We start from the raw sequence: 22,632 nt of genomic DNA on the forward strand, positions 1-22,632 counted from the left end.
TGACAATTTCATTGATACTATGAAGATTACATTGGGACCATGGGTCCCTAATCGCATTACATAGAATCAATTAAGGGTGGCCAAGAGCATACTCTTAGGCCAGTAAAAATCAAACGAAAAGATCTTCTGGGTCAACCGCTACAGGTAGGTCCACACTTCCATATGCTGCCACCATGCCGAATAACTATTTCAGTTCCCTTCCAAATTCTTAATCTACTACCACAGCCGAGAGTACCTTCACCATTCCCCCTTCCTTTCCTTTTCACCGCCCAATGGTCTCAATTGATTCCAATCCAACAAAAAGTGTCATATTTGTGGGCCCCATCAAGTCATATGTGTGACCTGCCACATCACACAGACTTCTCCACCACTTTCTAGCTAGCGAATTCAATTTTCAAAAAAACCCTGCTCAAAGGACTGAAGCTATTGTGCGCCCCTAACCGTGCACGATAGCCAACCCATTGAATCCGATCTTCGGTGGCCTCCACCTTGTGCCACCGCTTGTCCCGGGAGATCCCCATTAAACCACCAATCCAAAAAACCCTAGTCTAACCTTAGAGACCACCATTAGTCACCCTAACTTCTTCCTCTTCACCTCCACTAGAACCTAAATCCCTAACCCAACCCTTCCTTCCAGCTAACCCTAGACACCGCCATTGTTCACCCTAACATTCCTCCTCTTCACTTCCACCAAACCCTAAATCCTAACCCTACCCTACCTTCCACCTAACCCCAGTCTTACCTCCTCCCTCAACCACTACCTCTCCATCCACCGCCTTCCACCACTCCAGCTAACTACCTGCAACCCAAAACACATGTCATAACCTAATACCCCGGCCCTTCTAGCCCCGATCTTGCACCTCGATCAAACCCATCTTTTACCCCCCAATCTCCAGACGGCAATCCCAGTGCTATCTCTGGCTACCCAATACCTTTGCCACTCAACACGGCCCCTAGAGAATGATGCCTAGGCTATTTTAATCCGTCGATGAGTCTGCTTAATAAACATAGAAAAACTATAACATAAAAGAGAGATGCACTAGATGTTAATTTTATCAAACTTCAAACTTTACGATATGTTTTGTCTTAATTAGCCTTTAAATTTTAGGATTTTTGCTTATAAATACCTAATCTGCAAGGAAATTTCCAATGAGAAATGACCAAGAAGTTAACCTTTTAGAAAATATATCCAAAAGGTCCCTGAATATTAATATGCACAGTGCTAAGTTCAGCCTAAACAAAGACCCAAAACCCCTACAACCTAATTTAGAAAGATAAACACAATGCACTTTCAATAGGTTTTCAAATGGTTTTCATACCTAAGTTTTTATATCTTTGAAAACCATACACACACACACACCCAAATATTGGTTTGAAAACCTAGGACTAAAGCCCAAAGACCAAAACCGAAAGCCCCTCGATCTTAAAGTTAAAAATGGAGTTTTACTTAGGGCCGGTCGACCGGGCTATGCCGGACGACCGCAGGATGCTACCTGGAATTCCAGGGCATCTCAAAATTTAACGGGTCGGTCAACCGGGGTAAGCCAGACGACCGCGGATTTCTTTTCTGGAAATCCAGAAAACATCCAAGTTGGGCTTGGAGGTCGACCGCGATAGTGTTTTTGAGCCGAATTTTTATTCAAACAGATTGCCTTCGCCGGGCGACCGCCATAGGGCCGGTCGACCTCGCTGGTATGAAATTTGAAATTCAAATATCCGAGCCCGATAAGGGCGGGCGACCGCCGTGCCTCGGTCGACCGTCGCGACATAGAAATAGAGCCGTTGGGGCTTGCACATGTTGACTTTTTCAACCCTGTATTTTATAGTTTTACCCCCAAACGGTCATATTTCCTTGTGGGCTATATATACACTATCTAAACCTTTCTAAACAACCTTTTGCAAGATCAAATCCTATCTTCTTAAACTTAAACTTTTACATGAAAGGTTAAACCTCTTTGAACTTGTATTTTTACATTCTTTCAAGAGGAACTCGGCTTTACATTTTATCTTCCTTGGAGTGTTTGTGAGCTATCAAATTTGTAATCCGCCTAATCTAGAGGCATTAAGAGTTCTTATCTTTTTATTCTTCATTGTATTTGAGGGTCTTCTCTTCGGCCCGGTAACAAAGGTGAAGACGTTGTCAGGGTCTACTCTTCTGCCTGTTAAGAAAGAAGAAGACATTGTAAGAGAGTGTGATCCCTCATCAAGGCTTCGTGCGAAAAAGGGTGTGTCCCCTTTGGAGTTGGAGAAGTTGGTGTACAGCTTGGAGATTTGCCCGTTAAAGAATCTCATACTTTAGTGGAGATCCCAAGGAGGTAAACTTGGAAGAGTGGAGTAGGTCTTGTGATAGACCGAACCACTATAAATCGTGTGTTCCTTGTGGCTGCTTCTCTTCTCCTTCTTCTCTTGCACATTGGTGATTGGTAATCTCTAACCCTATTTGTGTTTATATTTTAACTTAACAAGGGTTAGTGAATATATGCTAAAGTAAGATCTAAACCCTAGCTTCCATCATATTGAATATTTAAACAAGGGTTAAACCGTATATGCTTAATTAATTACTTAATTTAATAATCCATTTAATTAAGCCCTAAATTTTTAATTGACCGATTCACCCCCCTCTTGGATTGTCACAACCATTTTTCATTTGGTATCAAAGCTAAGGCTCTTAAAGAGATTTTTGATCAAAATCTACAAGAGATAAAGATCCGTGACAATCCAAATGGATTTTGAGTTAGGACAATCCGCTATCATTCCTCCATTCTTTGATGGAACAAATTATAGGGCTTGGAAAGTAAAAATGTTTGCCTATCTCAAATCCATAGATTTTGACATCTTAGATGTCTTTGAAAAGGGGTTTTCTATTCCAAGGAAATGCACTAAAATGATGCAAAATTATTTTTGTTAAATTCAAAAGCTATTATGTCTCAATGCTTTTGAGAAAATTTCATCATGTAAAAATGTAAAAGATATTTGGACCAATCTTGAAAATTTTATGATGATAGTCTCTCTTCAAATGATAAAAATGTTATTTTTTGAACAAAAAGAGACTTTACAAAAATCTTTTGCAAAGGAAAATTCTTTCAAACATTCAATTTCTGATTTAGAAAAACAAATTGAAAATTTGAAATCGGAGATTAATGAAAGTTTGGAAAGAAATGAAAAATTAAGTCATTTGAGCAAAATCTTGATAAAAAAAAAACGATGACTTAATTAAACAGTGCAATATCCTTGGAAAAGAAAATGAGAGCCTTGCAAACACAAACAAGGATTTGAATAAAAAATATAAAAATATTTGTGTAAATGAAGAACAATTAAAGGCTAATTCATCTCATCAAAAGGCATATTTATAAAATCAATTGAATGAGATAAAATTAGTAAATGAAGAAATCTCATTAAAGAACCAAAGATTACAAGACGATAAAGATAAACATATATGTTCACATATGTATTCTTGTGGTTCTTGTTGCTCGTCATCTACCCTTACTTATTCATGTTCAGATTGTGGTAGATTAGGGCATCACAAATCTAGGTGTAGACTTAGATTTGTGAAATCAAACAAGTTTGTGTGTATAAGAAAAGACACACTCCTACACACGAACTTGGTTGGAACCAAATTGATTTGGGTTCTAAAATTTCCCACTCACATCATTATTTAAAATTATTGATATATGGGGTTGTGCTTCAATTGCTATATCATATGAATTCTCTCTAGATACTATTTCAATATTGCATTAATTGTATCTAGATCACTTGTGCTTTAATGATATATCAAAACAAGAAATTACCTCTTTAGACTATATGTTGTGGTTTATTGAAAATCTTTTAGTAAAATCCATCTAAGTGCAAAAACACACACATATGCACTTAGCATCCACAAACTAAAGGAGTTAACATGTCAAAGCTTGCTAGACATAGATCAAACATGTATATATTTTGATATCTTGCAAAATTCATCAAAAACACATCCACAAAGAACTTCATTGAAAACATATGTCCAATCATCCACTTGAGCATTAATGTTAGAAAAATAGAATAAATTTTTAGATGTCCTCACATGGCCTAGGGATCCAGTTTACATGTTCATTAGAATTCCATAAATGTGAGAAAATAGGAGAAAATCGATTTGTCCATAAAATCCCTTGAAAAATATCAAGAAATGGAAAACAGGGGTGTGGCGGTCAGCCGAACCTTGGCGGGCGACCGCGGAAGGCAACCTGGACAAAAATAAAAAGAGTCAGGCGGGTCGCGGCGGGCGACCTCGATAGCCTGGTCGACCGCGATAGCCTGGTCGACCTTGACGATCAAAAACTGCTTTTTAAAGAGCGTCCGCGAATCACTTTTTCACTTCCGCCATCTCTTTCTTCTCCTAGGGTTTTCTTCCCTTCTTGCTCCCAAACCATTTTTGTTGAAAATCATCAAGATTAAGGTTATTGAGTAAGATTAATCCATTTCCCTTCCTCCATTTCACATTTTCTCATCCTCTTTTTAGTTTCTTCCCATTAAATCACCCCATAGCTCATTCTCTCCACATCTCTCCTCATCAAATCTTTCATTTTCTCTTGTTTCCATCTTCTTCTCCCATCCTCCATCGTTCTTTACCTAATCCCTCGTCCTTCACCTTGATTTCTCTCATCTCTCTCAAAACCCTAGATTTTAAGAATGTCATCCTCAAGAAAATCAATCGCACAAAAGGGAAAACGTGTGAGAACTAAGCTAGAAGAAGAAGCATTCCCCACCGAACACTTCTTCAACAAGCAAGCCAAGGATCGTTACAAGGCCTTCATGGATCGAGTCGTCATCTCGGGGCGAAAATTTATTTTTCAAGACTTTGACAAATTTGATCTTCTATCACTTTTTGAATTCCAAGGTTGGTTCTTCTTTCTAGTCTATAGCGCTCCAGTCTATTCTGAGATAGTTAGGTATTTTTATGCCAATTTGGATATTTCCCATGACGGAGTAGTTATGAATACCCACCTTCAAGGAGACCAATTTGGGTTAAATTTGAAGGATTTTTGTACCTGGCTTGATATACCTAATGCAGGAAAAAGGATTTTCTTTTGGGGGAAAAATAAAATTGGCCTCCACTTCAATATGTCAGATGTATATCAGACACTAGGCACAATCCCCCCCTCTTGAAGAAAAGATTAATGTCATTGCTAGCTCGATGAATCACAAGGCTAGATTGACTCATAAAATAGTAGCCTATAATATCAATCCCAGGGCTAGAAATTTTGATGCTGTGAAGCCCTTATGATCCACTGTATCATGAAGAAAATTAAGTTGAATTTGGGGTATATCATTTTGGGATACATGGATGAGGCAGTTAAAAGAGGACAATGTGGTCTTCCTTATGGGATCCAAATTACTAAGCTCCTAAGGCTCCATAAGATCAATATGGAAAAAGCCTTCTCAACAAACCCTGATCCTCCACTCAACCACTCAACCACTCCACCATTACCCTTATGAGAATTCCTATACCTGAGTAGGTGGTCCTAGTGGGGTCACACAAGATGACATAAATGAGGCTGTGGATGAAGCTAAACGAGTGTCACTGATGCAGGAGCAGAGTAGAACACATGAGCAGGCACAGGCTCAACAGTGCCAGATTCCCACTACTGGCTCATATGAGGATCTTGCTAGAGATATTGCATCCTTGAGGACTGGCCAAGACACTCTCACGACTACAGTTGAGTCCCTCGCTACTGCCTTTACAACTGCAGAGAGTCAGAGAGCCTCAGATCATGCGAGACTCATGGAACTTATGTCAAGGCAGAATAGGGAGATGATGCAAGCTTATCAGAGGAGCCAGGCCACCAGATACTACACCTCCTGATCTCCATCTCGAGAGTATCAGCCTCCTCCTCAGGAGTGACAGATGTCCAGCATCTTCTAGGCAGCGAATACATTGGAGTCACATCTTTTTGCTGCTTGATCTTCTCTTTTGGACTATATTTGTATTTTCATTTTCTTCAGTGGATGTTTATGCCTGATGTGGGCTTTATGTTTTGGTCTGTATGCTCAGTATGGGCTTTATGATATGTGGATGATGCCCAGTGTGGGCTTGATATCTTGGTTGATAGATGGTTATGCCCAGTAGGGGCATTTTATGTGTATATAGATGTGGATGGATATGCCTTATTTGGCATGATTATGGATGTACAAGATATTTGCCCAGAGGGGCATTATGCTTTATGGTTCATTTTTTTTTCATGTTCAGAGATTATGTGATTTTACCCATTGTAGTGGTGATGAGTTTTTGTTCCTCACACCCATTATTTGTGTATCTCTGTCATGTAGTTTTGATGTGAAGAGGGTGTGTCTCTTCCATCTTTTATTCATGTATATGGGACCTCTTCTTATCTCATCTTTATACATAAATGAATTCTCTTGGTTGCTATGGATGTGTACTTCTCTTGTCTGTCAGTTTTTCTAGAATCCAAGTGTTTATTAGACTGTATTTACTTCAACTTTATAATCCTATGTCTAATAATCATCAATTCTAATTCAAATTGTACTTTTCATTTGAATGGAGCAAAAATTTGAATGGATAAGGTGATTAAAATAAAGGGCTTGTGTGCTTGAACTATTACAGGTAGACTAGATACACATAGTCATGGGGAGCTTTCACTTGCAAATGTATAATTACTTAGGGTCAAACAACTTAAACTCAAAAGTTATTTTATAGTTCTGAGCATGTTCATGCTCAGGAAGAGACTTGTCTGCCCTATGACAAGAAAACCCTTACATATTGCAACTTGTAAACTTAAATGGTTATATTATAGATCTGAGCATATCCTTGCTCAGGTAGATACTTATCTGCCTCAAAAGTTGTAAATGAAGCCCAAGTGTTCAATCATTCACCTTTTTGCATCATTGTACCATGTCATGCCTTACAACATAGGTTTCACCTAGGGCCAATGACAAATTCATAGGGCGAGAGCTCAATGTTTATATATTCATGATTATATAGACCAATGTGATATGCTCATATGATTTATTGCCCCTATTCTTGTGCTTAACTTGCGAATCATTCGATCAAAATTTTTTTTAAAAAAAAGGCTTATCATGCATTTCACTTTTATTTTCTCTTTGATAAGCATTTACTAGAGCTTGAATGGTATATCATATACAAAGCACATAGCTTAGACAAGCTATTATTCATCTTGACACCCCACTTGCACTTTCACTTGTAGATCCCTACCTTTTTGTTGTTGCCAAAAGGGGGAGAATTTTGGAAATTGATTAGGTAGTCCAATTGTATATGCACCATATGTTTTACAGTAATTAATCATATTTGTGCATATAGTGAGGGGGAGCTATGCTCTATTGTGTATATCATATTATGCTTATTCATCTATTTGGTTGATATCTCCTTCCTCCCTAATCAATTTGTTTGCCATCATAAAAAAGGGGGAGAATGTAAGCCCAAGGGTTCTCATGAGTTAATCATTCATCTTACCTTCTTGTTTTGATGCTAGCAAACCAAATTGATTAGCATTTATTGACTGATGTGTTGCTTTGAGGTGTTGTGTTGTATACATGAATTTCATGTCATAATCGTCATTACACAACTCTTCACAACACATGACATGTGAATCAATGATCAAATGAACCAAGAGCTTGCACCTACATTCAAGTCATCCTCATTTGAAGATGCTCAAGTAAAGAAGCTCATCATGAAGATCCCACAAGTTCCTAAGCAAGTGTCAAAAAGGAGCTTGGAGCTGAATATGCAATTGGTGACACCTCATGCACCTCACAACATCCAGTGAAGATTGGAGGATGTCACAAGAGCCAAGACAATGTCAAGATGTTCACCCAAGCCGAAGAAGTCCAAGAAAGTGCAAAGGAGCCAAGACATTCCAAGAAGACTCAAGGTTCTTATTTTTAGAATGTATTTGGAGTCTTCTTGATTTTATGTAAAATGTACTTTCAAAAAGTTTTCAAAATAATTTTTATACTTAACATTTTACATCTTTGAAAACTATCAACACACCCAAAAATGTGTTTGAAAACCTTGGACTTAAGCCCAAAGACCATAGCCTAAAAGCCCCAGGATTTTAAAGTTAAAATGAAATTTCACTCAGGGCCGGTCGACCGGGCCAGCCGGGCGACCGCGGGATGGAACCTGAAAATCCAGGCCATCTCGAATTTGAACACCGGAAGGCCTCCTTTGACCGAACAAAATCCCAGAAATTATGACCCAAAAAAATAAAAGAAAAACCTCATTTGCGAACCATTTGAGCTTAAAAATTCATTTCACACCCTGAAACTAGAGGCATCTGCCCTGAACTACGCACGACCTGATTCCTACACTAGGATACGTAGGCAACCTGCTCGTTCAGGTTCGATCAAAATTTGCAAACCTCAAGCCATTTCTTTGTTAAACCTCATCCAACCCATAAAGTCATTCCGGTGGACCTACTCCACTCTTCCAAGTTTACCTCCTTGGGATCTCCACTAAAATATGAGATTCTTCAACGGGCGAATCTCTAAGCCGTACACCAACTTCTCCAACTCCAAAGGGGACACACCCTTTTTCGCATGAAGCCTTGATGAGGGATCACACCCTCTTACAATGTCTTCTCCTTTCTTAACGGGCCGAAGAGTAGACCCTCACAACGTCTTCACCTTTGTTACCGGGCCGAAGATAAGACCCTCAAATACAATGAAGAATAAAAAGATAAGAACTCTCAAAGGAGGCCTTCCGGTGTTCAAACATAAAACCTTTTTAATTGATCAAGGTTCGTTGGTTCTATCATTATTTCACCATTTTCATCTCGGAGTCTGACGGTTTTTCTAGGTAAGATTTGATCCACAATGTATGGTCCTGACCAATTCGGTTTAAACTTGCCCCTAGGGTCAGAGGTAGGTGCCCGGTTTGCTTTCAACACCAAATCTCCTTCTTCTAATTCTCTGATTTTAACTTTCTTGTTAAAGGCTCTTGCTATTCTGCGCTGGTAGCCTTGGGTGTGGTATAAGGCTTTGAGTTGCTTTTCATCCAACATGTTTAGCTCTTGATATCTGGCATTCGCCCATGCTGTCTCAGGTAATTGACTTTCCATTAGTACTCGCAACGATGGTATGTGTATTTTAACTGGCAACACAGCTTCCATCCCATAGACCAGGGAATAAGGAGTAGCTCCAGTAGAGGTTCGAATTGATGTTTTGTAGGTCCACAGAGCGTATGGAAGCTTATTATACCAATCTTTGTAAGTTTCTGACATTTTGCTAATGATGGCCTTAATATTTTTATTTGCAGCTTCGACAGCACCATTGGTCTGTGGCCTATAAGGTGAGGATTTGTGGTGCTTGATTTTGAACTCCTGGCAGAGAGTAATCACTTCGTTCTTAAAATGGGAGCCGTTATCTGAGATCAGTTCGTGTGGAACCTCATATCTGCAAATAATGTTGGTTCTGATGAACTTGGCAATCGATGCTAATGACAGTGAAGCATATGACGCTGCCTCGACCCATTTGGTAAAGTAATCGATGGCTACAAGGATGTACTCGTGTCCATTTGAGGATTTCAGTGAAATTTTTCCAATAATATCAATGCCCCACATCGAGAATGGCCAAGGTGATGTGAGAGAATGCAACTCTGAGGGTGGTACATGGATAAGATTGGCATGTACTTAACATTTATAGCATTTCTTAACAAATGCAAAACAGTCTGATTCCATTGTGGGCCAATAGTATCCAAGACGCAAGATTTTCCTAGCAAGCATTTTTCCATTCATGTGTGGGCCACAAACACCTTCATGGGTTTTTTCAAGGATCTTCACAGCCTGATCTTCTGTGATACACAAGAGTTGAATGCCATCAAAAGACCGACGATACAATTCATTTCCGCATATGACAAAATTGGAGGCTAATTTCTGTAGGGTTCTTCGTTCTTTGCTAGAGGCTTCGGCGGGATGCCCCTGGCCTAAGATAAAGTTTTTGATATCTGTAAACCAGGGTTGGCCATCCGAACATCTAGCCGCTATTTCTATAACATCACAATGAGCAGGAACCCACTGTTCTTGGATTGTTATTGGCCTCATCTTCATTCCAACGGGTATGTCTATCATGAAGGCTAATGTGGCCAAAGCATCTGCAAATTGATTATTTACTCTCGGTAAGAAAGTAAATGATCTTTGAATTGATCCACAAGAACTTCTAGGTATTCATGGTATGGGATGAGCCTATCCTCTCTGGTTTTCCACTTCCCTTTGGTTTGACAAATGATCAGCATCGAATCACCATATGCATCAAGCTCATCAATGCCAAGGGCTAATGCTGCTTCCAATCCCACGATATATGCCTCATATTCTGCCATATTGTTGGTGCACTCGAATTGCAGCTTGACAGCGAGAGGGATATGTTCATTCCGGGGTGAAATGAGCAATGCCCCTACTCCTTGTCCCTTTTGGTTGGAAGCACCGTCAAAGTATAAGGTCCACCTAGATTCATAGCTCCCCTCCTCCATTGTCATAATTTGCTCATCTGGAAAGTCTGTTCTCGAGATACCAGTTTCCTTTATTGGGATCTCTGCTAATTGTTCAGCCACAGCCCTGCCCTTAACAGATTTATGAGTGACATAGGTAATATTGAATTCTGAGAGCAACAACAACCATCTAGCGGTTCTCCCTGTTAGAGCAGGCTTTTCAAAAAGGTACTTCAAAAGGATCCATTCGAGACAAAAGTAACACTATGAGAGAGTAGGTAATGCCTAATCCTTTGGGTGGCCCAGACAAGTGCTAGGCACGTTTTTTCTAAAGAAGTGTACTTTTGCTCGTATTCCAACATTTTCTTGCTCAAATAATAGATAGCTCTTTCATGCTTGGTTTCAGGATCTTGTTGAGCAAGCATACAACCCATAGTTGTATCAGTGATTGATAGATATAGTAGCAAAGGTTGCCCTGAAATTACTGGTGCAAGCACAGGTGGTTCAGATAGGCACTGTTTAATTTTTTCAAAGGCCTCTTGGCATTCTTCTGTCCATTCCTTAGATGCATTCTTCTTCAGCAACTTGAATATGGGTTCACAGGTGGAGGTTAGGTGAGCTACAAATCGGCTCAGAAATTGGATCCTTCCCAGAAAACCTCGAATTTCCTTTTCTGTCTTTGGAGGAGTCATTTCTTGGATTGCCTTAATCTTTTGAGGATCAACTTCTATCCCCCTTTGGCTGACTAGGAACCCCAACAATTTGCCGGATGTGACACCAAAACCGCATTTACTTGGGTTGAGGCGAAGCCGGTATTTCAGGATTCTTTGGAAGAATTTTCTCAAGTTCCCGAGGTGATCTTCTCTTTCTTTTGCTTTGACAATCATGTCATCTACATATACTTCCACCTCTTTATGAATCATATCATACAACAGAGTGGTGGCGGCTCTTTGGTAAGTAGCTCCTGCGTTTTTCAAGCCAAATGGCATCACCTTATAGCAGTAAGTGCCCCATTGTGTGATGAACGAGGTTTTGATCATGTCTTCGGGCGCCATCTTGATTTGATTATAGCCAGAGAAGCCATCCATGAAGGATAGTAAGGCATGGCCAGCAGTATTGTCGACCAAGATGTCGATATGGGGTAAGGGAAAGTCATCTTTAGGGCTTGCTTTGTTCAAATCCCTAAAGTCCACACACATTCGCACTCGGCCATCTTTCTTAGGGACTAGTACAATGTTTGCTAGCCATTCAGGGTACTCCACCACTTGTAAGAATCCCACGTCGAGCTGTTTTGTTACTTCTTCCTTAATTTTTAGAACCCATTCCGGTTTCATTCTCCTTAGTTTCTGCTTTTTTGGTTTTACCCCTGGTACCAATGGAAGCTTATGTTGGACGATTTCCTCGCTTATTCCTGGCATGTCCTCGTAAGACCAAGCAAAGACTTCTTTGAACTCTTGCAGAAGGTTTACTAATTCCTCACGCTCCTTGGAAGTTATTGTTTTCCGGATTCGTATTTCCTTAACTAGTGTTTTGGTACCAATATTTATTACTTCAATTTCTTCTTTTAAAGGCTGGGCTCGGTGTTCCTCCTCTTGTTTAAGCAGTTGCTGTAACTCAAGGGGAGGTTCGTCGGCCTCCTCATTCGAGGAAGGTTGTTCATTTTGATTATTATCATTATCAGAAGCACAAACATCAGAAGAAGACACACAAGGATACTGAGAAATAGATTTCATTGAAGTGAAAGCAAGTACATTCTTATTGAAACTATCCTGAACAGGCTCAGGATTCATAATGGAAGTAAAAGCAGAAATAGAAACATCAGAATTTTCAGAAATGACAAATGGATATGGGAGAGGATCTGCACTCTAGTTGGAAGGGACACAATCAGCTGCGGCAATGAAGCTCTGAGGATTAGCATATGCAGAATCTTCTCCAATTGCTGCAATAATAAGGCAATCTCCCGGGAAGAGAGAGTTCAGAAGGTTCGGAGCCAAGCAATCCTGCCAATCTTCCTTTGTATCTGTGGTCTCAGTTGGTTTTGCAAAGAGGGACCCCAAGAGTACTAGAGTGAGGTGGTCCTGCCAATCAATAGGGGGTTCTGCAACGGTACTGATGAGAGGCTCTTCTGGTATTTCAAAGTCATAGAAGATTTCAATCCCACATAGAATCCTTCATGTGTCTGGCTCGAACCACGATTCTGCAAACCCATGGTATGGAGTGGTTTCTCCTCCTCTGGCAAAGTACCCGTTTAGAGATAATGAGTACGAAGGTATCGAGATCACACCCCCATTTCTGCGAATTTCATTTCTTCTCATCATTTTAGCTTTCATCTGGTTCTTCTCTTTGTTTGTAGGCTCATATCCTAAGCCAAAAGTTCCTTCCATGGGTTCAACATCAGGCCATGACACCACGCCTTGTTGGTGCCATCCTAATCCCATTTCCGGGAAAAATCCCTGCCTCTTCATCATTTTGGCAACTGAGGGGTTAAGGGTGCAAATGACCATAGGAAAAGTTTCTTTTCCTGCTTCTTCACAAGTGATCTGTGCAATTTTTAAGGAAAAACCATTCAGCATGATATCTTTTCCGGCGACAGGGAGTGACATTTCTTTTGAAATTTGGGTGACTTCCAAATCTTCATCACCTCTGACGGTGATTATCTTGTTGTTCTTGATGAATTTTAGCTTTTGGTGAAGGCTTGAAGCAATGACCCCCTCTTTATGCAACCAAGGGCGACCTAACAACAAATTGAATGAGGTTTTGATATCAAGGACCATGAAGTCCACTTTGAACTTCTCACCTCCAAGAAGGATTTCTGCGATAAGAATCCCAATGACATTTCTTCGGGTGTTATCATAAGCTAGGATTCCTTGCTGGGAAGGAGTGAAACTTTCAGGTCTAAAACCCAACATGGTAGCTGTCTGAAGAGGGCATACATTTAAGGCTGACCCATTATCAACTAGCACAGAGGGAATTCTCATGCCCCGGCAGGCAATAGTAACATGGAGGGCATGAACGTGATCACGACCTTGAGGTGGCAAATCCTGATCTGTGAAGATTATAGACTTGGCGGCACTAACCATGGCCACTAAGTCAGCCAATTGATCCGAGGATGTTTCAGTTGATACTTGTACTGCATTCAATTCTTTGAGCACTGCCTCTCTATGCTGACGGGAAACTGTTAGTAGACCCCACACTGTGATGTGGGCCTGAGTTTTCTTCAATTGTCTGACAATCTCATCATTTTCTTCAGCAATTCTCTTTTGAACGTGATCCTCCACTACCTCCCTGGCCAAGGTTGCTGGGTTTTCGGCTCGGAGCTCAGGAGGCTTGAATACCCTACCTCCCCTCATAAAATGCTGAACCTCATCACATTGAAGCTCAAAAGGATCGAGGTTATCATATTAAAAGATCAGAGGGGATGGAGGTTCAGTTTTATGGGTTAGGACTAAGGGTGCAACTTCTGGTTCATCGACCTCTTCCCAACGAAAGTAGTAAGGCTCAGAACTAGCCTCAATGGCACATATTAGGGTTGAGGGATCAACTTTAGGAACGTCAAGGGTGATCATTCCTACTTGTGCGGGTGGGGGTATTGCATGGTTTGGGAGAGGGTTATTGGTGACATTGGGTTTAGGAGGAAAAACTAGAAGATCATTCTCAAGCAAGTCTTGAATGACATGTTTAAGGGCTATACAACGATCTGTAGTGTGCCCGGGACCTTGGTAGTACTCGCAATGCTCACGGGGATTGTAGTTTTTCGGCAGAGGGTCGGGTGGAGGGCGAGGGGCGGGTAATGTGATTTTTTTCACAGTCAGGCATTGTTTTAGAACCTCGGAGGGGGGAGCAAGTAAGGGGGTAAATTCTCTTTTTTGCCGAATAGAAGGTTTAGGAGGATCCTGGCTATAGTCGAAAACCATCGCTTTCTGGGCATGGTTGGATGAGGCAACATTATTGACTTCTTTATTGGGAGGGAAGGGCTTCTTGAAGTCATTTTTTGCCTGAACAGTCATGGCTAGAATTCCCTTGTTCATAGCATCTTCAATCTGGGTCCCAGCATTGATAAAGAGATCAAAAGTAGGGCAATACCGCAGTGTCATGTGTTGAAGCATTGAGGGAAGGAGGTTATTCAGCATGATCTTGCACTGCTCCTTCTCGGTAGGGCGGTCCATCATTGAGGCTGCCAACTTCCTCCATCTTTTTCACAAAAGCGATAAATGTTTCGTTAGGCTCTTGTTTAGTTGCTTCCAGGTCACGGATAGTCACTTCAAACCCATCATCGTATGAAAAGTGCCTGATGAACTGCTCGGTGATCTCATTCCAACTCTTAACCTTCATCTTATCTAAACCCAGATACCATTTACGTGCAACATCGGTTAGCGAGATAGGAAAGAGCTGGGCCATCTGTTCTGAATTCAAACCTTGGGACTGCGATTGTATGATGAACATTTGCACATGAGCAGTAGGAGAACCAGTACCATTGTACTTGTCAAAATCTGGAATTTGGAAATTCGGAGGTAGACGGACATGAGGGAACAATGTAAGATCATCTGGGTTGAAAGTGCTTGATTCTCGGCTCTTGATCCCTTTGACTTCTTGAAGTAGCAACTCAAATTTCTCAGCAAGGGACTTGTCTTCTGGGGTAGGGAGTTGAGTGCGATTTTCCTCACCATATTGTTCTTGATCTTCGATGGTCAGAGGAGACAGATTGGGTTGAGGGTGGACCTCAGATGTGGTTGCTATAGACTTTCCTTTTGTTGTGGGAGTACCAAATTTTTCCTTCCATTGGTCTTTCATGATCTTATTCTCTTCACGAAGTAAGCTCATCTGAAGGGTGAGTTTGATCAGCAATTCCTCAACACGAGGAGGCTGAAGGTTTTCAGTAGGTACAGACATTGAGACGAGAGTGGGAGAAGATGGGGGTGAAATTCTCACGAGACGAGCGGAAACTCAAGTCCAAGTTACTTTTGGATGATCAATGGTGAATATAAGAACTCCTGACAAAGAAAACATTGAAAGTTTAGACACAATAGTATTCCTCACTAAAACCATGCATTGGCTAGAAGGACTAATTTTACACACATTTGAGGCTGATAAATTTTCCATTGAAAAAAATGGTCTTATTTATTTGAACATTGAAAGAATGTGACTAATAGATTGGTGAGACATGATCTTCAAAGGGGATGCCCCTTGAAGGGAATGGCATTTTAGGGATTTTAAGGCTGCACTCGAAGAAGATGCCCCTAGTTTAAGGGGAGATGAAATCCTAAGCCGGAGTTATGAGATGAGTCCTTGAAATGGAACCCTGGTCTACAGGATATCAACCCACGATCAATGAATCGTTGATCAATGAGAGATGGGATTTCCTAGATCTAAGAGCAATGAGATTATTATCCCAACCTCAAAGGCATTTTCTTTTTGAGCTTTACTTGGAGGGCGCAATTCCTAACCCTTAATATAGCGGAACCAAGTGGTTTGATTCATGACGTTGTTCGTGTTCCTAAGATCGATCGTAGTCATTAGAAGATGAACTACAGCCTAATCTAGACACAGACAGGTAGGATATCCTAATCTAGGCTCACACACCACATGTTCGTGCTATATGCATGTGTGGGGTAAACTAGGGGTAAGGCCAAGAGTTCCCTTAGCGCGAATCCGTGTTCGATATATTCTACCGGTGTCCAAAGTAGCAGTACATGAACCAACAGATCCATTTACGCACCATAAAGGTACTAGGCTAAGAGTGGAATGCTTTTCTAACACAGAGGCACCGGGTCATGACCTCCCAATCAACCATGCTAGATAACACTCTGGATTCCTAAATAGGACGTGTGTGAATGTGATATGCAAGGGTGTAGATGCAAGTGATGTAAGTGTGTGCAATTTGAGGATTCGCATCTAATGCCCTCAAGTCCTTTAATTAATCTTTTGAAGGTTTGGGTGATGGATTATTCAAGCACACAATGTTTTTGGTTCTTTTTTTTCGCTTTTTTTTAATTTTTGAGTTTTTGAATTTTGTGTGTGTTTTGTTTCACATTTTTCCCTTCTAGTGATAACCTAAATGACTAAAGCTTTTAAAAGTCATAAAGTTAGGTAATTTAGTCCCGAGTAGAGTCGCCAATCTGTGGATCCGTCCCGGAGGGGGTGGCCCACGAGGGTGTGTATTTTAATGATGATAGCGCCTTTGTCCATTGGATTTGAATATGGTTGCTTTTTCCATAACTTTAGGATAAAAGTCCTAACTTCACGAAAGAAGCAACTGACCAGAGTTGCCACCTAGATTAGGAATCTAAGACCCATGATTAACTCTGTTAATTTGGTCTACGTTTTGAGTTATGGGTAAGTTACCTGGTTACGAGGTCAGAAGGTGTACCGCACGAAGTGTACAGCACCGGCCTTGTTTAACTTTTAAAAGCTTTTATTATTTAGGTTTAACAAATGGGGTGAATGTGAATTTTATTAACCTAAATGCATTTTAATTTTTTAGCCGTTCACAGTTTAGACTCATGCGAGCCAGGAGTGCATCCTACATGCAACTACATGCCTATGTGCCTATGTGATTGTTATAAGATTGATGAGATTTGACTTGAGTTGATTTTGATTAATTGATTTGAGGTGAAGTGACCTATGCTATATGAACCTAGATCTAATGCAATGACCTAAGTTGTTTTTTTAGTATTTTTGTGAAGTTTGGGCCCTAAAAGTTCTATTGTGAAACCTAGAGTGCAATTTCTAAGTTATAGAACTTAAGGTATTTAAATTCTTGGAATTTAAAATTTTAGAATATTGACTTTCCAATGAATGTGAGTTCTTAGGTTCTTTTAGATTTTCGAATTCTTTTAGAGTTCCAACAGCACAAATAACTAAGCATGCAAACAATTATTCTAACAGAAACAAACAACCTAGCATGCGAATTCTAAGCATAACAAACAAGCAACATATTATTTCTAGCGTATGATGAGAACAATTATCAAACAAAGAAATCTAAACATGCAATTACTCATGCGACTAGAATATAAAAGAAACATCTAGCATGCAAAAAGGTTTAGGGAAAAGAAAAGGGTGAAAAGGAGAATGAAAGAGATGAGGAAGGGTGTTGGGAAACGAGAAGGATGGAGAAAGGTGCGGAAATGTGCGACTAAACTTGGGAGTGCCAAGTTGCCTACGTACCCCATGGTGGGAATCAAGCCACACGTAGTTCCATTGAAGGGGTTTAGATCTTGAAGATGGAATTGTGATTGGAACTTGGAATTGGGCTCTAAATAAATGGAATCACTTATATTCAAAGAATTGTATTTGGGGATCCAAGTGACAAGTTTATGAAACTCTGCCAAGTGAGTTGGGTTTGGGAAGAATGGGGTTTGGGTTGAGAATATAGGGGTGCCACTTGGGTTGGGAATGGGAATGCAACTTGATTGGGAATGTAGGTGCAACTCGTGCAATGTTAAAGGGTGTGGTTTGGTTATGAGTAAGGTTGGCTCAAATTGGGTTCTAGGTTGAGACAAGTTGGGTTCAGGGTTGAGCTTGGGTTGGGTTCGGGATTGGGTTCGGTTCGGGTTGGGGTTGGGTTCAGGGTTGAGCTTGGGTTGGGTTCGGGATTGGGTTCGGTTCGGGTTGGGGTTGGGTTCGGACTAGGTTCAGGATGGACCGATCGGATTGAGCCGGACCGGGTTGGTCCGGGTTGGCTTGACTCAGGTTCAACCTGGGTCGACTTGGGTTGGCTTGGGCTGATTCGGGTCGACTCGGGTTGAGCCCGGGTTAGCTTGGGCTGGACCCGGGTTGACACGGGTTGGGTCAAGTTGACTCGGCTTTTGGACTGGGTTGATGGGTTAGCATGAAACCCATGTGGTCTAGTCTTGGGTTATGGCTTAGTTAATATACACAGTACCTATGTTTGATTCTTCATGGATGTGCAGGGCACATAGGGTGAAGAAATGCATACAATGTATTGCAATTGAGTTGTTTGAATGTATGCACCATACACACAGTGTATTGAATATGTTTAGCCTTCCTTGATCATATTCACTTAATGCACGGCTATGATTCAAAAGGGTACTGGGCTTAAGGGTAAAACTCTCATGGGTCTGGATGGTGGGTTTTGGCATGGGTTAGGATTGTGGGCTTGGGCTTGGGCTTGGGTACGGGTTGAGTTAGTCTTGGGTCTGGTTTGGACCGGGTTGAATCGGGTCATGTTGGTTTGGGTTGACTCAGTTTATGTCTAGGTTGGACCGAGTTGAGTCGGGTGGTGTTGGGTTAGACCGTGCGGGGTCCGGCTGAGTTAGACGGGGCTTGGTTGAGTCAAGCCAGGTTGGGTTACGTGGGGTTGGGTTTAAGCTGGGCCTACGCATATTAGATCTACATAGGACTTAATTTGGCTGCTCATATATGTGCACAGCATATAACTTGATTGGCTGTATACATGCATGACACTTAATGATCATTATACATGTACATCACATAGGTTTTAGTGGTTTAGAGACTATGAGTGAACAAGCACTATGTATACATGCGGCATACATGTGCACAGCCATAGATCGAGATATCGCACATGTGAACAACATATAAATTGGAGTGCAAAAAATTGTGGTCTAGGTTTCATGACCAAGTGGCCATTGTGCTTATGATGGGTTGGGATGAGGTGGAGATGATGGCATGTGGATAGTGGGTTCGGTTGGGTTTCATTGGAAAGTGGTCTTATGGGATATGGATGGGGGGGTCTAGGTGATGTATGGTGTATGTGATGGGGATATGAATATTTATGGATGAAAGTAGAGTGAGGTGTGATGACGTGAGCTATGGGGATGGTAAACCAACAGCCAACAAAATTAAGGTGAGTTGGGTACTAGGCTCGGGTTGGGGGTTGAGTCCGGGCTAAACCGGGTTGACTCGGGATGGGGTTAGGTCGGGTTAGTCAAGTCGGGGTCAAGTTAGGTTAGAACCGATTTAGCTTGGGTTCGACTCAGGCTGACTCGGGTTGAACCCGAGTTGGGTTAGGGCCGGATTAAGTCGAGTTGGGGTTGGGCTCACTTTTGGGTAAAGATTAGGTTGAGGTCGGTGTGCGGGTTAGACTGGGTTGGTCCGTCTGGATTGTATTGAGTTGTGGGGCTGATGCGGGGTCGGGGTCGGGGTCGGGTTGCGGTTCGGTTCCGGGTTGACTCGGGGCTGAACCGGTTTGGGTTGAATTAGGCTTGGTTGAGTTGTGTTAGGGTCAGGTTAGGTGGGGTTAATGGTTAGGGTCAAGTGAGTCAGGTCTAAGTTGGGGGCAAACCCGAGACTAGCCAAGGTCTAACCAGGGGTAACTGGGGTGCGAACCAGGATGAACCAGGGTGCAAACCAGGTTACGACCACGATGTGAACCAGGGTGCAACCAGGAGCTAACCAGGATGCAACCGGAGTGCAAACCAGCAGGGAACCAGGGTGCAACCAGGGGTTAAGCAGGGTGTACCCAGGGTGCGAACCAGCAGGGAACCAGGGCGTAACCAGGAGCTAAGCAGGGTGCAACTAGGGTGTAACCAGGGTGCGAACCAGCAGAGAACCAGGGTGCAACCAGAGGCTAAGCAGGGTGCAACCCGAGTTGGGTTGGAGTGCAGGGTGAGGGGGGCAGCAGAATGCAACCCGAGTTGAGTTGGGTCCGGCTTGAGTTAGATCCGGGTTGGACTAGGTTGAGGCAGAACTGGGTTGGGTTGGGTTTGGTCCAGGTTGGACTAGGTGAGTTGAATCGGGATTGAGTCGGGTTGGACAGGGGCTGCGGGTTGCCGGTTGCGGTTGCGGTTGCGGGTCCGGGTTGTGGAGTCGGGTGTGGGGTTCGGGTTGCGGGGTCGGGTTGGGTTGAACTACATGGGTTTTAGATTTAGGTAAAGACAAAATCCGTATGGGTTTAACTGTGTTGTCACCTGCACACGACATTGCCTTAATCTGATAGGATATCACATGTACGTTATATTGGTTGATGGTCCCCCATGCCTAGCTCATAATGTAATTGGCTTAAACCATGAACTCATTGCATGGGTTGCATATACATAAGGATGCATGTATATAACACATGATGGTTTCGCATACAGTACATGGATCATGGATTAAATTATTCATTCATGGGTTTAGGTGTACTCGATACAGACAGGGCTCTCGGCTCACTTTGGGATAATGCACACAGTTTATATTTTTAAAGCTTATGGATTATACACAATCGGATGAGATATGTGCATATAGTGCATGGTCATACACAAAAAAGATTGGGTCTTTAGATTCTGGATATTAGGAATGGCTTTTGGGTTCCAACACTACAGGTTTGGGGTTGCAACTTGCACCGAAGAAGAGGGCCGAACCGATTCATGGGATTATGGGTTTGAAATATTGAACTAAGAGATGTCAATTGAGAGGGCAAAAATGAAAGAAATATAGAATCCAATTTCAGACCCAAATTTAATATGAACATAAAAATTAATTTTTCGCCTACCTCTTCCGGGGTTTGATGGCGATCGTTCCTTTGTTGAATACCTTGGAGACGATGATTACTTTTGACAATGGTTCCCAAAATGATTCCTAATTGATGCGTGAATTAGGTCAACAAGATGTTTTGGCCAAATTGAGAGAGAAAGAGAGAGAGATCTTGCGTGGACGTATTTTTAGAGAGGGAGAGAGATGAGATTATTTTTTTTGTGCTGGACTCTCTTTGAGTATTTTTTTTTTGTTGAGATAGAGCAATGGAGGGGTATTTATAGGAGAATGGAGAGCTAGGTTGCCTTCTTAGGAGCCTAAAAGTGTAGGGTGGAGATTGAGTGATGGAAAAAGGAATGAAAAATAATGGCCAAGATTGAATTTTTCTACAATATTCTCTCTCTTCTTTGGCATCTTCCATTTTAGCCATAGTCATGTTCAAAATGGCAAGCACTTATGTGGCCAGGATCAAGCACTAAAGATTTAGGAACAATTCAAGGTCCAAGATGATGCCACTTGTCCTTGGAATCTTTGTGGATTTGGAATCAAATTTCAAGACAAGGGAAATGTCCAAATTGGTTGTCTTTGATGGGAATGGCAACAGCTTGGATGGTATAAATTAACTGCAATCTCCATGTGATCGAAAGAACGGACGAGATGAGATTTTCAAATATCCTGGAATCTTCATAAAAGATTTTCCCAAATATTTAGTAAAAAAAATCGTCTACCCCATGCATTTACACGTTTTTCCATGTGGAAGATGAGAGAGAAAGGGGGGAAAGCAACCTTGCGGAAACACGAAAACGCCATTTTCGGGAGATTTTGGCATCCGATTTCTATAATTCTTTCGCCGTTGGAATCGTTGATTTTTCCTCTTTCATTTAAGCCCAATATTGCCATAGAAATACTGATTTTGAAATTTTTGACCAATGAGAGCCACCGATCTCCATCGGCAAATCGCTTTTCTAAAGATTGGGCAAATCGGTGATCCAAACGAACCAACCGACTCGATCAATCTTGGATCAACGATTAAAACCATTAAACCAAGATATCAAAGCCAATGAAGACATTAAAAGGTTTTGTTATCGATTATTTAATGGGATAATTTTGACGGATCTCATTCATTCTGCCTTGATCCGTGACTTTTCACTAAGTTTTTGCTCAGTTAAGTAACCCAATGTTTAATCCGGATTCGAGATTAAACTTGATTGATATTATTTTGACTAAATGATCACAAATCCTTGGTAAAGAAAGACACCTAGGTCAAGATCTGCCCTCGATCTGAAGATTTATGAAAATCGGGTCTCGGAATGGAACCAGGGCCCGGGTTGTGAAGTGACCCAAGCTTATTTTGTTCTGATTGATGATCCGTAAAGTCAGATCGAGGTCACTATGGTAGAGGGGCTTTTCTCATGGATTCTAGGGAATGTGATGATATTTATTTTACCAGTGAAACTTCGCGGATCAAATGCATTAGGCTATTATTGGTTAAAATGTAACAAAATGAGGGTGTCTACAGATAGTCCCTAGCAAATCCCAAATTCCCAATCCCACTTGCCAAAAAGTATTGTACGTGCCACACCATAGGAAGATCCAAACCGTCCATTTGATGGGCACAACATACTACCATAGGTGTAGGATGATCCAAACCTTCCACTTGATGGGCACATTGTAGGATGATCCAAACTGTCCATTTGATGGGCCACAACGTAAATAGGTTGTGGCCCAAAAATCCTTTCCATAGGACAATCTCAACCCTCTGATCTATA

The 22,632-nt window shown here is 41.5% G+C and overlaps 1 protein-coding gene across 1 annotated transcript; it reads right to left on the bottom strand.

Moving 5' to 3' along the window:
• Nucleotides 1-9,638: 9,638 nt before the first annotated feature.
• On the bottom strand, nucleotides 9,639-13,782 carry LOC143856622 (uncharacterized). Its single transcript, XM_077366890.1, has 5 exons — nucleotides 12,717-13,782; nucleotides 12,313-12,557; nucleotides 10,775-12,201; nucleotides 10,249-10,559; nucleotides 9,639-10,099 (listed from the first exon to the last, which is right to left on the bottom strand). The coding sequence occupies exons 1-5, from the start codon at nucleotides 13,780-13,782 to the stop codon at nucleotides 9,639-9,641; spliced, it is 3,510 nt and encodes a 1,169-aa protein (XP_077223005.1).
• Nucleotides 13,783-22,632: the final 8,850 nt, after the last annotated feature.

The sequence above is a fragment of the Tasmannia lanceolata genome, unplaced genomic scaffold (assembly GCF_043159265.1).
Source record: "Tasmannia lanceolata isolate RefF3 unplaced genomic scaffold, GAP_Taslan_0.1 ptg000023l, whole genome shotgun sequence".
Classification (NCBI taxonomy): Eukaryota; Viridiplantae; Streptophyta; class Magnoliopsida; order Canellales; family Winteraceae; genus Tasmannia; species Tasmannia lanceolata.

Coding starts and splice junctions, on each gene's coding strand:
- LOC143856622 (XM_077366890.1), bottom strand. CDS start 13,782: ATGAGGGGAGGTAGGGTATTCAAGCCTCCTGAGCTCCGAGCCGAAAAC. Junction 10,560..10,774: donor ATGTTGGAATACGAGCAAAA/GTACACTTCTTT, acceptor TGTTAAGGGCAG/GGCTGTGGCTGAACAATTAG. Junction 10,100..10,248: donor TGATGAGCTTGATGCATATG/GTGATTCGATGC, acceptor ATCAATTTGCAG/ATGCTTTGGCCACATTAGCC.